Here is a 12,955-nt window from a genome sequence, read left to right as displayed (position 1 = left end):
ATTTAATTCATAATTAGATTCAGCTGACTGAAAACAGCCAGGCTTGATTGCAGCCAGCCCTGTTGAATCTAAACCTCACTCGTATTGAACCTTACCGTAGTCACCACATAGTTTCTACAGGTACACTGTGCCACGATCAAAGGAAATTCCAGAAAAGATGAGGGGGAAAAAGTTGTTGAAATATGTCGGTCTTGAAAGGGTTATAAAGCCATTCCTAAGGCTCTGGGTCTCCACTGAATCACAGTGAGAGCCATTATTTCCCAAATGGACGACACCTGCAACAGTGGTGAATCTTCCCAGGATTGGCCATTCAGCCAAAACTTCCTCAAGGGCACAGCGAAAACTCATCCAGGAAGTCACAAAAGATCCCAGAAGAACCCTCTAGGTCAGTGTTCATTACTCCACAATAAGAAAAAGACTGGGCAAAAATAGGATTCATGGGGAAGTAGCAAGAACGGAAACCACTACTAATCAAGAGAAACATCAATGCTCATCTCACATTTACAAAAAAGCTCCCAAGCCTTTTTGGACAATGTTCTATGGATAGATTCAAAAGCGGAACTTTTTGAATGACATGGGTCCCATTATGTCCGGCGTAAAACGAATACAGTATTTCACAGTAAGATCTTAAGTGAAACGTGGTGATAGCGTGATGGTGTGTGGATGCTTTGCAGCCTCGGGACCTAATCGACTTGCTTTTATAGAAGGAACCATGAATTCTTGTCAGTACCAGAAAATTCGTAAGGAGAATGTCAGGCCATCTGTATGTGAGCTGAAGCGTAAATAGGTTATGCAGCAAGACAATGATTCACGTCTGAATGGCTGAAAAGTAACTAAAGCTTTGGAGCGGCCTAGTCAAAGTCCTAACTTCAATCCAACACAGATGCTGTGGAAGGACCTGAAACGAGCAGTTCATGCTCGAAAACCTGTTTGTCTGCATGAAATTATTTCTGCAAAGAAGAATGGGCTAAAATTCCTCCACAGCGATGTGAAAAACCGATAGCAAATTATAGGAAGCATTTCGTTGCAGTTATTGCTGCTGAAGGTAGTACAACCAGGTATTAAGTTTAAGGGGGTAATTACTTTTTCACATAGGTGATATAGGCGATCATTTTTAAAATGTGGTTTGTGTTTGCTCACGTCCTGAATTCACACAGTGGGCCAGTGTTACTCCAGACACAACACCCATCAGCAAACACCCGTCAGCCATAACATTTATTTCCTTATTTAGTAAATCATTTAACAAACAACCCCTTGGCATTCCAAATCAAGTAAACAAAAACAGGAAAAAAAAGACCAACATGCTGGTTCGTAGGCTTCCGAGTCCCTTGGAACTCAAAGGGAAAAGATCGCCCAGCGCGCAGTCACTCTCCTCGTCAAACATTCTGCGTGCACAGCTCCGATACACACAGGAATACATTCCAGGCTAGCGTAAGGGTAATCAGCCTGTCCAGGCTCTGTTGGGGGTTGTCGATGTCGAAACCAAAATAGAAACATTTAAAGGTGTTACACTCTTCTCATGAGACTTCAGTAGTGTCAGATAGTTTTATTGTGATGTCATTCTTATCTTGACCAATACAAACTCCAGGGTGCAGCTGGGTGTTCCGGACGAGGAGTCTCTGGTCCTAATGTGTTAAGGGCATGTCCTCAGACTTATTGTAGACAGTACAGTATTTACACACACACACACACACAAACCAACCTTCACCAGAACTTCTATTTTTAAAATCCACACTTTAAAACGGCATGTTTTGGAAGTGCACAAGCATAGGCCTCCCCCTCTGGAATACTGAATTTTTGCAAGACCGTTCCTTTGTCTTGCTGGATACGGGGAATTTTCCATTACCTAGTATCAAATTGTGAGGCGCTCACTTTCCATCTGAAAGAACTGAAAGCAAATGGAAAAACAGGCGGTTTCTACACGCTGGCCTGTGATGAGGCCACAGCTAACAGAATGATTTTCTGCTCTCCTTGTGGGGAAGGTGCAAGTCCCCTTAAGAAGCATAACAGAGTGAATGGGGGCAGGCAAATTACACCTTTCAATTCCATACTCTCAGCTCGCAACACAAAAAAAAAAAAACCAGGACCAGTCCTTAACTGGACAATGTAGGAGGAGGAGACAAGTGTATGACAAGCACAAGCTAGCAGCAACGCTGGAATTCAGTTGCTTTCACAGGAGCATGCCACACACAATCGCTTACATAAATGCTTATGTGACCCAGCAACACACCTGTACACACACACACACTCACTCACACACACACACACACACACACACACACACACACACCCTTACACACAGTAACGGAGCAGCAGTCAAGCCTGGCTACACTGTTGCAAGTTTAACTGCAATCAGACTTGTCTCCAAGTGAACCCATCCCTATGCAGTCCAGCACGCCCACCCTAAGTGTTCAAGATGTCAATGTACATTTACAAAGAGTATAAGTTATTACCACTACTATTATTAATACACCCACTGGAAGATGGCCCACAGGCCTGGTCTGTGTCACCCACGCCCACGCCCCCCCCCCAAAAAAAAAACATGAAGCGGTGCGCTAATGGGACAGAGCGGGTCCGTGCGCCACGCCCAGATGCCCCCGGTGGCCACTGGAGCACGGCGAGTGTGAAACGTCAAGCGATTGAAGAAGCAGCAGCAGACGCCGTGTGGTGCTCCTGCGTTTCGTCCCTGCGAGGTGAGAAGGAAAAGTCCGGAAAGAACTGACCGCAGCCGCCCGCCCACGCCGCCCCTCTCTCTCCCGTTCGCAAACCAAACATACGACAGAACTAAAGAGTCCCAAAAAAAAACAATGGAGAAACACGTAAAAATAACCTGGAATAAAATAGAATTATCATTCATTCAACAAAAAAAAAGAATAAGGTCTTTTTGTTTGAATTTCCTTTTTCTTTTTTGTTCTGTTTTTTTTTTTTTTTTTTTGGCATTCCGACCCGGCCCAGGCCAGGCGGTGCCGGGAGTGGGGGGGTGGCTGTTTTTCGGGGAGGGGGGCTTCTGCTTTATGGTTCTGGGTTGGATGTGTGGGGACTGGGTGGGGGGACTGCTCGCCCTGCTGTGGGGGGGGGGGGGCCCTCTGTGGCCGCTGGCGCCTCCTCCTGGGCCCTCAGTCCAGCTCGATGGGACTGCTGTCCTCCTGCGCCTCCTCGCCCTCCTCCTCCTCTCCGGACCCCATCAGGCTGTTGAGGAGGTTTCCTGGGAGACAGAAGAGAGGGCGAGCTGACAGAGGCCCGGGGGCCACAAACACAGATTGTCAGGGGTGTCCGATCGTATCTGAAAAGGGCTGGTGTGGGTGCTGGTTTCAGTTCTAGCCCGGCACCTGATTCTACCTATCAAGGTTTTAATTGAAGACCATGATCACTTAATTAGCTGAATCAGGTGTCTTAACGTTGGGCCAAAACAAAAACCTGAAAATCTTCGGACAAGATTGGACACCCCTTGTATAGACTACACAGATGGCCGGCTCCTGTTCTCCTTGAGGTTGGCAACAGAAGTTTAATGAGGTGAGCAGACACACTTACCCAATAAGCCGCCGTAGGAAGAGGACTGTTTGGGCGGCACTCCAAAGAAAAGCTGTCCTATCCTGTCCAGGTACTGATACGGGAACAAAGAGGGAGGGGAGGGAAGGAGAGTTGCTGAAAGTTCCTTAGAACGCTGTCCATCCACTCGGCAACATCAGCCAATGGGAGAGCGGTGCTGCCGGCTCACTCACCTCGTTATACATGGGGTCCCTCTTCAGCGACGGCTGATACTGCTCACACAACACTGTGAAGACTGTTAACTTCCCCCTGAAACACACACACATGCACGCACAGGAAGTAAATCACACAGCGCCTGTCAGCAGCCAATCACAAAAATCCCTTTCAGGAGCTGCAGACAAAAACAACCATCGACTCTACGGATCAGTAACGCATTACTGAATAAGACTGAAGGAAGCCAGCTGCTGTGAAGAGCTCTGCACAGCCGGTTGGGCACCGTGTGCCGTGAAGCTAAGGGCAGCGGTGAGATTTCATTCATAACCTCACAGTCCCTTCCCTGAGGAGCGCACTCAGAGCAGCAGAGATCTGCCCCGGCTGTGCAGTGTGCACACGAGAGCCGCGGGTGAATGGAAGCACGCTGGCGGCCGGGGTCAGTGCCCGCGGGGTCAGTGCCTGTGGGGTCAGTGCCTGCTGGGCCAGTGCCTGCTGGGTCAGTGCCCGCGGGGTCAGTGCCCGCGGGGTCAGTGCCTGCTGGGTCAGTGCCTGCTGGGTCAGTGCCTGCTGGGTCAGTGCCTGTGGGGTCAGTGCCTGCTGGGTCAGTGCCTGTGGGGTCAGTGCCTGCGGGGTCAGTGCCTGTGGGGTCAGTGCCTGCTGGGTCAGTGCCTGCTGGGTCAGTGCCCGCGGGGTCAGTGCCCGCGGGGTCAGTGCCTGCTGGGTCAGTGCCTGCGGGGTCGGTGCCTGCTGGGTCAGTGCCCGCGGGGTCAGTGCCTGCTGGGTCAGTGCCTGCTGGGTCAGTGCCCGCGGGGTCAGTGCCCGCGGGGTCAGTGCCTACTGGGTCAGTGCCTGCGGGGTCGGTGCCTGCTGGGTCAGTGCCTGCGGGGTCGGGGCCTGCGGGGTCAGTGCCTGCGGGGTCGGGGCCTGCGGGGTCAGTGCCTGCAGGGTCAGTGCCTACTGGGTCAGAGCCTGTGGGGTCAGTGCCAGCTGGGTCAGTGCCAGAGTCAGTGCCTGCTGGGTCAGTATTTATAAGACCGGTCTGTGGGCTGAGATGTATCTGGAGCAGCAACACTAGCGGAGTCCAGGCTAGCGTTACACCAGACAGGAGAAACGCGAGCACCGTGCGTACGACATGAGCCCTTCACTATCCCATGATGCACCACTCACCCGTCCACCGCCAGCAGCAGGAACCAGATGAAGTTGAGCAGGGGCTGACCAAACGGGGGGCCCTTCTCTATGGACGGGTGCTTCTGTGTGTAGGTACTGAACACCACCGACGCACTGCTTTTGTTCTTTAGACAGAGGAACCTGCGCAGGGGGGGGGGGGGGGGGGGGGAGAGAGACCGGGGGAGAGTGAGAGACAGAAAGAACAGGAGAACAAGAGTGAATGAGCAAAAAAGACAAAAAGCAAGGGTGAGAGAGCAAGAGAGTGAGAGAAAGACAGAGAGAGACAGCAAGAGAGAGAGGGGGAAGTGAGAAAGAAAGAGACACAGAGTGAGAGAGAGAGGAAGGAAGGAAGGAAGGAAAGTAACAAAAAAATAATCAAAGTAAGGAGAGGAAGCAAATGAGAGGAGCAGAGAGCTGTGAGCAGAGTCACGAGGCCCCACTGTAACACACACACACGCACACACGCACACATGCACACATGCACACGCACACACACGCACACACACGCACACACACACACACACGCACACTGACAGGGCCACTCACTGTAACACACACACACTGACAGGGCCACTCACTGTAACACACACACACGCACACACACGCACACACACGCACACACACGCACACACACGCACACACACGCACACTGACAGGGCCACTCACTGTAACACGGCCTGCGCCACGAACATGTCCACCTCGCTGCGGAAGCCCCGCGCTGCCGAGTACTCCACCAGCATCTGGGCACAGCCCTCTCCGTCTGAGGAGTGCAGGAAGTGGTAGCGCGACTCGCTGTAGTTCTGCTCTGTGGGGCGGGGACAAACACCGCTTATAATAATAATAATAATAATAATAACAACAACAACAATAATAATACATTTCACCTATGTAGCCCTTTTTACAAAGCTCGGATACAAAACCGGGGAGATGTGATACAACTGTGTGTTTATAATAATGATAATAATAATGGGGTATGAATGCAGCTTTGACGCGTGTGATGTTATTCAGTTACTCAGCTATTTTTTTATAAATAAATTCTGTAGTGATCCAGCCAGGAACCAGCGGATAATGAAAATGGAAACGGATGCTGTTCACAGGGGTATGTAAGATCAGCGAGCATCATCGCCGACCGTGTCACCCTCACCCTCGTTCCTCCCCCCACTTGTTTTCGGGTCATACCTTTCCACAACGTCACAGCCAGCAGCTGGTGCAGTTTGGGGTGCCCCAGTTTCCCAGAGCCCCCGGTGGACCACTTGAGTGCCCGGGACACGAAGGCCACCCGCTCGGGGGAGTTGGGGTCCATCAAGCTGAAAAGCTTGGCCAGGTGCTCTGTGGGACGTCCCAACCATACACACACACAGGGTCAGAAAACCGCACACACAACCACACACACAGAGGGTCAGAGAACCGCATAAACAACCACACACACACACAGAGGGTCAGAGAACCGCACACACAACCACACACACACAGAGGGTCAGAGAACCGCATAAACAACCACACACACAGAGGGTCAGAGAACTGCACAGCAACCGCACATGCACACTAATGATGGTCATAACCCCACTAATTGACCCACCGCTTCAAAAGGTAAATCAAGCGTGATCCCTGAAACACACACTGGTTTAATGTAACCAGACTTCGCTTTCGGCATTCAGCGTCCATGCTTATCCACAGAAACACAGATTACTTTTATCTGTGTAACAGACTTATACAGCTGCACAACTACAAAAGTAGATAAGGTTCAGAAACTTCCTCAAGGTTAAAATGGCTATGCCTCACCCGAGATTTTAACCTGCAACCTCTCAGCTACAAGTCTAATTTGCTAAACACCACACCGCCCTGCTCCCAAAAGGCAGCCTGGTCCTATAAACCCAAAGGAACTGTATCCACACCCTCAGGGCAGTACCGCCCGCACCCCCAGGGCAGCCCCGCCCACACCCCCAGGTCAGCTCACCTAAAATGTCGTCCGCTACCTTGGCGTCGGACTGCTCGAGGGACTCCAGGACCAGCATGGAGAGATCCGCCGCACTGTTCTGCTGTGGGGGAGACGTGCGACGCAGCATTACAGCCAATCACATCCCAGTACCCCGCCCTATCCTCTGCACCACGGAGAGCACACACTGCGCCATGCTGCAGAGCTGAACATGGATACTAATAATAATAATAATGATAACAATAATAACAACTATTATTATATTAATAACAACAATAGTAATAATAATAATAATAATACATTTCATCTACGTAGCCCTTCATACAAAGCTCAGATACAAACCTGGGGAGATGTGATACAACTGTGCACAACACGGAAAAATTTTCATTGATATATGTATATTCGTATTGCTTCAATATTTGTCGAGAAGCTTGAGAAGAAGGATGCTACACTAATAACGCTTGCAATTACATGTATTATTAATAATAACAGTTGTCATTGTTAGTAGTAGTAGCATTTGCAGTTGTAATAGTACTCGCACTAGTATTGCTGTTGTTGTTATTCCCGTCATCAGTAAGTCAGATTAAACAGAAGAAGCCCTCCTACCTGATTATAACTGAAGAAGAGCAGAGCCCCGCTGTACATCAGCTCTCTGGCCTCCACATGCTTTGCCTGTGACATATACCTGCATGACACGCGGAGAGGAGAGGGAAGGGGGGCATCTGTCACAAGCCTGGCAATGCACACACGTTCGCGAGCTGCGCCAACACACACTTCAGAGCCTCAGCGAAAAGACAAGCTGCTCTGGAAACCAACAGGAAGACTACAGCGAGCGAGCAAAGTAAAACCTCTGATGAGCAGAATGACCAGGGATCTAAAACACCAGTATCTGCAGGTTTAACTCCAGTCCAGGAGAGCTACAGTGTCTGCAGGTTAAACTCCAGGTCTTGAAACCAGGTGAGTGGACTCTTTCGTCCGCAGTGGTAACCAACCCTGTTCACTGAGATGTACCATCCTGTAGGTTTTCACTCCAACCCTAACACAGCAGGTCTCATTCAACAGCCAGAGATCTGCATTGAGCTGCTAATTAGTAGAGTCAGGTGTGCCAAATGAAGGTTGAAATGAAAACAGAGGATGGCAGATCTCCAGGAACAAGGTTGGTTACCACTGGCTTAAATAAAGCACTTAAGTGCTGGAAGAACACTACCAGCGTGCACTCCAGGAGGAGTCTGAAATCCTTGCATAAGGTGGACATCATCTGCTACATGTTCTACTTCAGGTGGACTGTCTGCTACAAGTTCTACTTCAGGTGGACTGTCTGCTACAAGTTCTACTTCAGGTTGACTGTCGGAGCAGAGTCATTTCCAAGAGATCCAAGCCCAAAATTAAAAATTAAAATAAAAAACACGTCATCTGATCTTGCTGCACTGTTTTTTGGGTTTTTTTGCACGCTTTACCACAGCTGAGACACAAAAAGGACGGAATGTTCCGGCACCACTGTTCTCTATTATACAACCGCCATTTAACCGGGAAGTCCCATTGAGATATACAATCGCTTTCATAAAGGGACACCTGGTCAAGAGCACAACTTAATACATACAGAGAATGATTCAATAACAGGCATCAGTAATAGCCAATGACAACAAAGAGTGCCAAAGGTTCAAAAGAATAACACGCTTCCCGTATTGCTTCCTGCACTCTCAAAAAGAATGTTTTAATATCCAACAAACTTTTTGTGTTACTTTCAACACATCCTGTTGTGTGCAAGTTACTACTTTTGTGTGGCAAACACACAACACATGTTACAAAGGGAGACTTGATTAACACAGACTGTGCTGAAAGTAACACACACAATGTGCTGTCCTTAACTAGACATGCAGGTGTGTTAAAAAATGTGTTGCTCTTCACACATTTTACAACATTTATTTTGAAAGTGTGAATTCTCCTCGATTTACCTCTTGAAGCTCTCTAGAAAGAGTATTTCTCTAGAAGGAGTGTCTCTGCCAGGAAGTTGACAGCTTCCTTACCTACGTAAGTTATGACTGTTGGGGTGCCGGATTTAATCAAGGACTGAAAGCGAGCATTATCAGAACTGTCTCAAATGGTTTTGATGTACAAAAGATGCAATGGTAGGGTACTGCTCTGTGAATGAAATGCACGCACACCGTTTCAGGATGAGGAACACCCACTCGTGATAAACCTGCCAGTGGCCCCAAGAGAACTCCACACGTGAGCACAGGAAGTGTTTTCACCAGGGCTGTTCTAGAGCATGACTTGACACTTAGTGTAGGCAAAAAAAAACAGACACTGAATGGCTTTTACACAGACACAACTCAGGCATGGATGGAATCCTGCAAAACAAAACCTCTCAGGCCCAATCCCAAATAACACTTCGGCTGTTGACCCTCTGATTGCGTTCAGCCAATCCAAAAGCATGAACAGGCTTGCTCGCCTCTAAATTATGGCTCATTCCATTCACTGTAACCATGCCTGTTGATCGATGCACCACAAAAAAAAATGTCTGAAGGATTTCAATGTGAACACAAGTAAGGAAAAGCTTCACATTCCCCCAAGTCAAAGATTCACTCAGTATTTCAAGTTTCAATGTGGGAAGATTTTAAAAATCTAACATAACCCTTGATTGAAGGGTGAACGTTAGGACACATCTTGTCAGGAGTGAGCAGCTGGTCATCAGAGCAAATCTCTAGCAAAATACACCGTGGTAATAAGCAAAATAGTGCAAAGAAATACTGTGTTTTGGCACTGTGCGCACTAAAGACACACAGAAAGAGTAGACCGATAAGATCCAATTACACCATGCAAATAAAAAATTTCGGTGTGCGAATGACCGAAAGCTAAATTCCACTGTGGGGTGGATCTTTGATGGTAGCAAGACTGTTTACATGTTTTGCCATCTACACAAATTAAATAAAGTGTAGTTAAGTTAATGCCCTGAACTTGCCGTGCTTCAGGAGGCTTATCGATGTCCAACAAGCCAGGCATTTTAACAAGCTTATGGTAGGCTAAGATAACATCTTAAATCGTCCACGTTTCAATCAGAAGTAGCCAGTTAACTGTGTATCAATCAAACGTCACACTCCTAGACAGTGCCAGCTTGGTGGGGTACGGTTTAGTTAAGCATTTAAAACAATTGCCATTTCCCAGGTTACAGTTATACTCCCGCAGCCAGAAAGTTAGCCAGTGAATATAATATCAAAGTCAATGTAACCTGGAAAATTCTTAATGCAAGAGTGCAAGCTACTCTAATGCTTTAGCAACTAATATGGTAGTGTATTCAGGTGGCTTGCTGGCAGACAACTCGAAAGCTTTTAGAAAACGCTGCAATGACGCCCGATGTTACATTACAGTAACTAGCCACACAAGTTATTTAGCAAGCAGAGAACTAGCCTTTGTAACCGACGTTATAGGCAACTAGACAATTTCCGAAAATCAAATCGGAAAAATGAATTGACTTAATATGTGGTGTGAATTCATTCCAGCTACCTAGCTAGCCTGAAATTCTATTCGCTTTCATCGTGTCATATTTAGACGAGTGGTTGAGCTAGCCTATACGGCGCAGTAACCAGTGAACTATAACATTAATTTAGCGTACGCTGAGTAAAGAATTTCCTCATTGATTCGGTTAAAATAGGCAAACTGGGTCTTGAACACCACAGTACGTGGTCAGACACTATCTAACGGTTAGCCTGCTAGCCTACTGTTAACTGCAACTACCTAGTTTGCTTCAAAGTGTGCAATCAATCAGCTAGCTATAGCTACACAGCAAGCTGACTGGCAATGCGAGCTCGCTGATACTACTGCCAGGGGACTTTTAACTTCAAAGACGATGACCACAGTAACCTTGGTAGCTAAGATTATTATGATACCACAGTTATAACGTTAGCTACGTTTATTATCTCAACATCTGCATGTAGCACGCTAACGTTCGCCAAGCTAACAACAATTTCGGGCTAGAACCACTTCGGAAGCGGCCACACAACCATTGAGAGACAGCTAATGGTGAGTGACAGAGGGACAGAGCTATCCCAAATCGGTACAGGTTACAGGAGGCGGAGAATTAGCGGTAGTAAACCAATCACACTTAGCAAAATACCGGGCCAACGGAAGTTTGGTTGACAGGCAGAAAGATCTGGAAACATAGGCCACAGAGCCGCTAGAACATTTATTTTTTTATTCCCAGCTCATCAATTTAAGACTTACCTAAAGAATAAGGTCCGGTACATCTGATGCGCTTCATAGTAATCACCCTTTTCCACACTAGCTCGCAGTTTCCCTTCAACCCGCTGTACTCCCCCGCGGTTCCTTGCGCTGGAGCACTTCAGAGCCTCCTGCTCCGACATCATTGTTTGTTCCAAGCTGCTCAGACCAACCACACCGCGTCACAGGGAAGAGTGAGCGTTAAGAAAACGGTTTAAAAAAATGAGCGGATGCTTCCTGCTTGCCGTAGTTCTCTCCAGTTTACTTTGGTGCTGGAGGAGAGATGCTCCTGGATGTTGTCACTGAAGTGTAAATCACCTGTAGCCTATAACAGTAAAAAAAAAATCTAATGAGGCGCTTGTAGTTCGTTCGCACAGGGACCGTTATCAATGGCGCCATAGATATGGATCTTTTTATATTCATGAAATTTATAGCTGTCATGCTGGAAATACCGGTGTTTGAAAGTTTTCAATGCAAACGAGTTGCACTATATATCAACGACAGCCATAGGCCATTATTTTGCATAATGTTTTGAACACATTTGATATCTTGGCACAAAATGTTCTGGTAGGCTATATCTGTCCAAAATTAAAGACAAAAGACTGACAGGTGAGACCATCGCATTGAAACCAATTTTCTACTGAAGGGCAGGCCAGGATATTCACATGCCAGGAAAGGTATAGGCAGCCTTTCTTTCTGACACCATTCTGCTAAATATCATTTTAATTGAATTTATTGCACGCATACATGTAATGCAGCCAATTACCTTTTTTAAATTTACTCAACTGTCAACAACATATTAATAAGGTTTATTAGTGGAAATAACAGCAAGCAGCTGCCCATATGACTTCTATGGTAATATTTTGAATATTCAGACACCTGTATGTAAATGAGACAAGCTTAAGCTTCTCATGTAAGTATTTAAATAAAGAGGTTACATGTAACACTTTCAGTCGAACAGTATCACATCGTTTGCGCAGGGAAACATGTTGAACTAAGGACAAGGTGACTTTGCAATGTAATGAATGGCTTAGAACTATCTGAAAATCAATTTGATTTATCCATTCACTGAAAACATCTGTACAACATTTTAAACCAGGGTAGGGTAGTCAGTTCATGCTTGAATGGGAGACCTTTGGAAACGTTGCTGTTGAAAGTGTTGCCTTGCTCACCAGCCTTTTCTGAGTTCTTTCAGCAGAGTAACAGACTACTGAAAGAGGTGTTAGTGAACCAGTAGGGGGCACTGTTGCCTACGGATCAAATGGAACTCCATCTCCCCTGCACTGCCGTATAAGTTGCAGCCCTTTGGGTGGGATGTTAAACCAAGGTCCAGACCCACTGTGGACATTAAAGATTCCCGTGGCATCTGGAGAGAGTAGGAGTGTTGATCTTTGTCTCCTGGTCAAATTCTAAATAAAATACAAAAAAAAAAAAAAAAAACTGCCTCTGTGCATCGACCACCAGACAAATCCTGTTGTAGTTCTTACCTATTTTTATTTCCCAGATTGTCTCTGCAAATCTTTCTGGTTACATTAAAATTAATAAACGTATATTTTCTGGAATTACATATTGGCAATAAAATGTGTTAGCATGTCTACATGTATTAAAATCTAGACATCATAATGCAGTTGTTTCCATTTTAGCTCCGAAAAAATGGTATCCGAAAGGCTACTGATGTCACGTTTATTCACAGCGAATCTTCATTATCACTTGCAGACAAATCAGAGAACTCGCACCGTGTTCTTGGTGTTTTTTTTTTTTTTTTTACTCCTGTGTTGTGCCAAGGCGTGGCTGCATGAGTCTATTTAAAAACGGATTGCTTCTGGCTCCAAATGATAACAGCTAAGCCAGGTTTTTTTTTAATGGCAATTCAACGCCTTTCCTGGCCTAATCAAATCCGTCTCTGTATTCCGTAGAGTCGTTGCTGAGCTG

General features: G+C 46.7%; 1 protein-coding gene across 3 annotated transcripts; it reads right to left on the bottom strand.

Moving 5' to 3' along the window:
* Positions 1 to 1,202: 1,202 nt before the first annotated feature.
* On the bottom strand, positions 1,203 to 11,219 carry get4 (guided entry of tail-anchored proteins factor 4). 3 transcript variants are annotated; one of them, XM_035398700.1, is made up of 9 exons: positions 11,027 to 11,219; positions 7,412 to 7,490; positions 6,827 to 6,905; positions 6,049 to 6,198; positions 5,536 to 5,674; positions 4,870 to 5,010; positions 3,723 to 3,798; positions 3,532 to 3,604; positions 1,203 to 3,229 (listed from the first exon to the last, which is right to left on the bottom strand). In XM_035398700.1, the coding sequence occupies exons 1-9, from the start codon at positions 11,167 to 11,169 to the stop codon at positions 3,117 to 3,119; spliced, it is 993 nt and encodes a 330-aa protein (XP_035254591.1). In that variant the 5' UTR covers positions 11,170 to 11,219; the 3' UTR covers positions 1,203 to 3,116. The 3 variants fall into 3 exon arrangements, with proteins under 3 accessions (XP_035254591.1, XP_035254582.1, XP_035254598.1); XM_035398691.1 differs by having other exon boundaries at positions 6,827 to 6,908; positions 11,027 to 11,218; XM_035398707.1 differs by having other exon boundaries at positions 1,203 to 3,205; positions 6,827 to 6,908; positions 11,027 to 11,217.
* Positions 11,220 to 12,955: the final 1,736 nt, after the last annotated feature.

The sequence above is a fragment of the Anguilla anguilla genome, chromosome 2 (assembly GCF_013347855.1).
Source record: "Anguilla anguilla isolate fAngAng1 chromosome 2, fAngAng1.pri, whole genome shotgun sequence".
NCBI lineage: Eukaryota > Metazoa > Chordata > Actinopteri > Anguilliformes > Anguillidae > Anguilla > Anguilla anguilla.
This window is presented reverse-complemented; position numbering and strand designations above follow the sequence as displayed.

Excerpts from the sequence above, each read along its gene's own strand:
- get4 (XM_035398691.1), bottom strand. The coding sequence starts at position 11,169 with ATGATGTCGGAGCAGGAGGCTCTGAAGTGCTCCAGCGCAAGGAACCGC. Across the intron at positions 5,011-5,535 it reads GTGGCGCAGGCCGTGTTACA|GTTCCTCTGTCTAAAGAACA; the intron begins GTGAGTGGCCCT and ends CCCCCTGCGCAG. Across the intron at positions 3,799-4,869 it reads CTGCTGCTGGCGGTGGACGG|GGGGAAGTTAACAGTCTTCA; the intron begins GTGAGTGGTGCA and ends TGTGTGTTTCAG.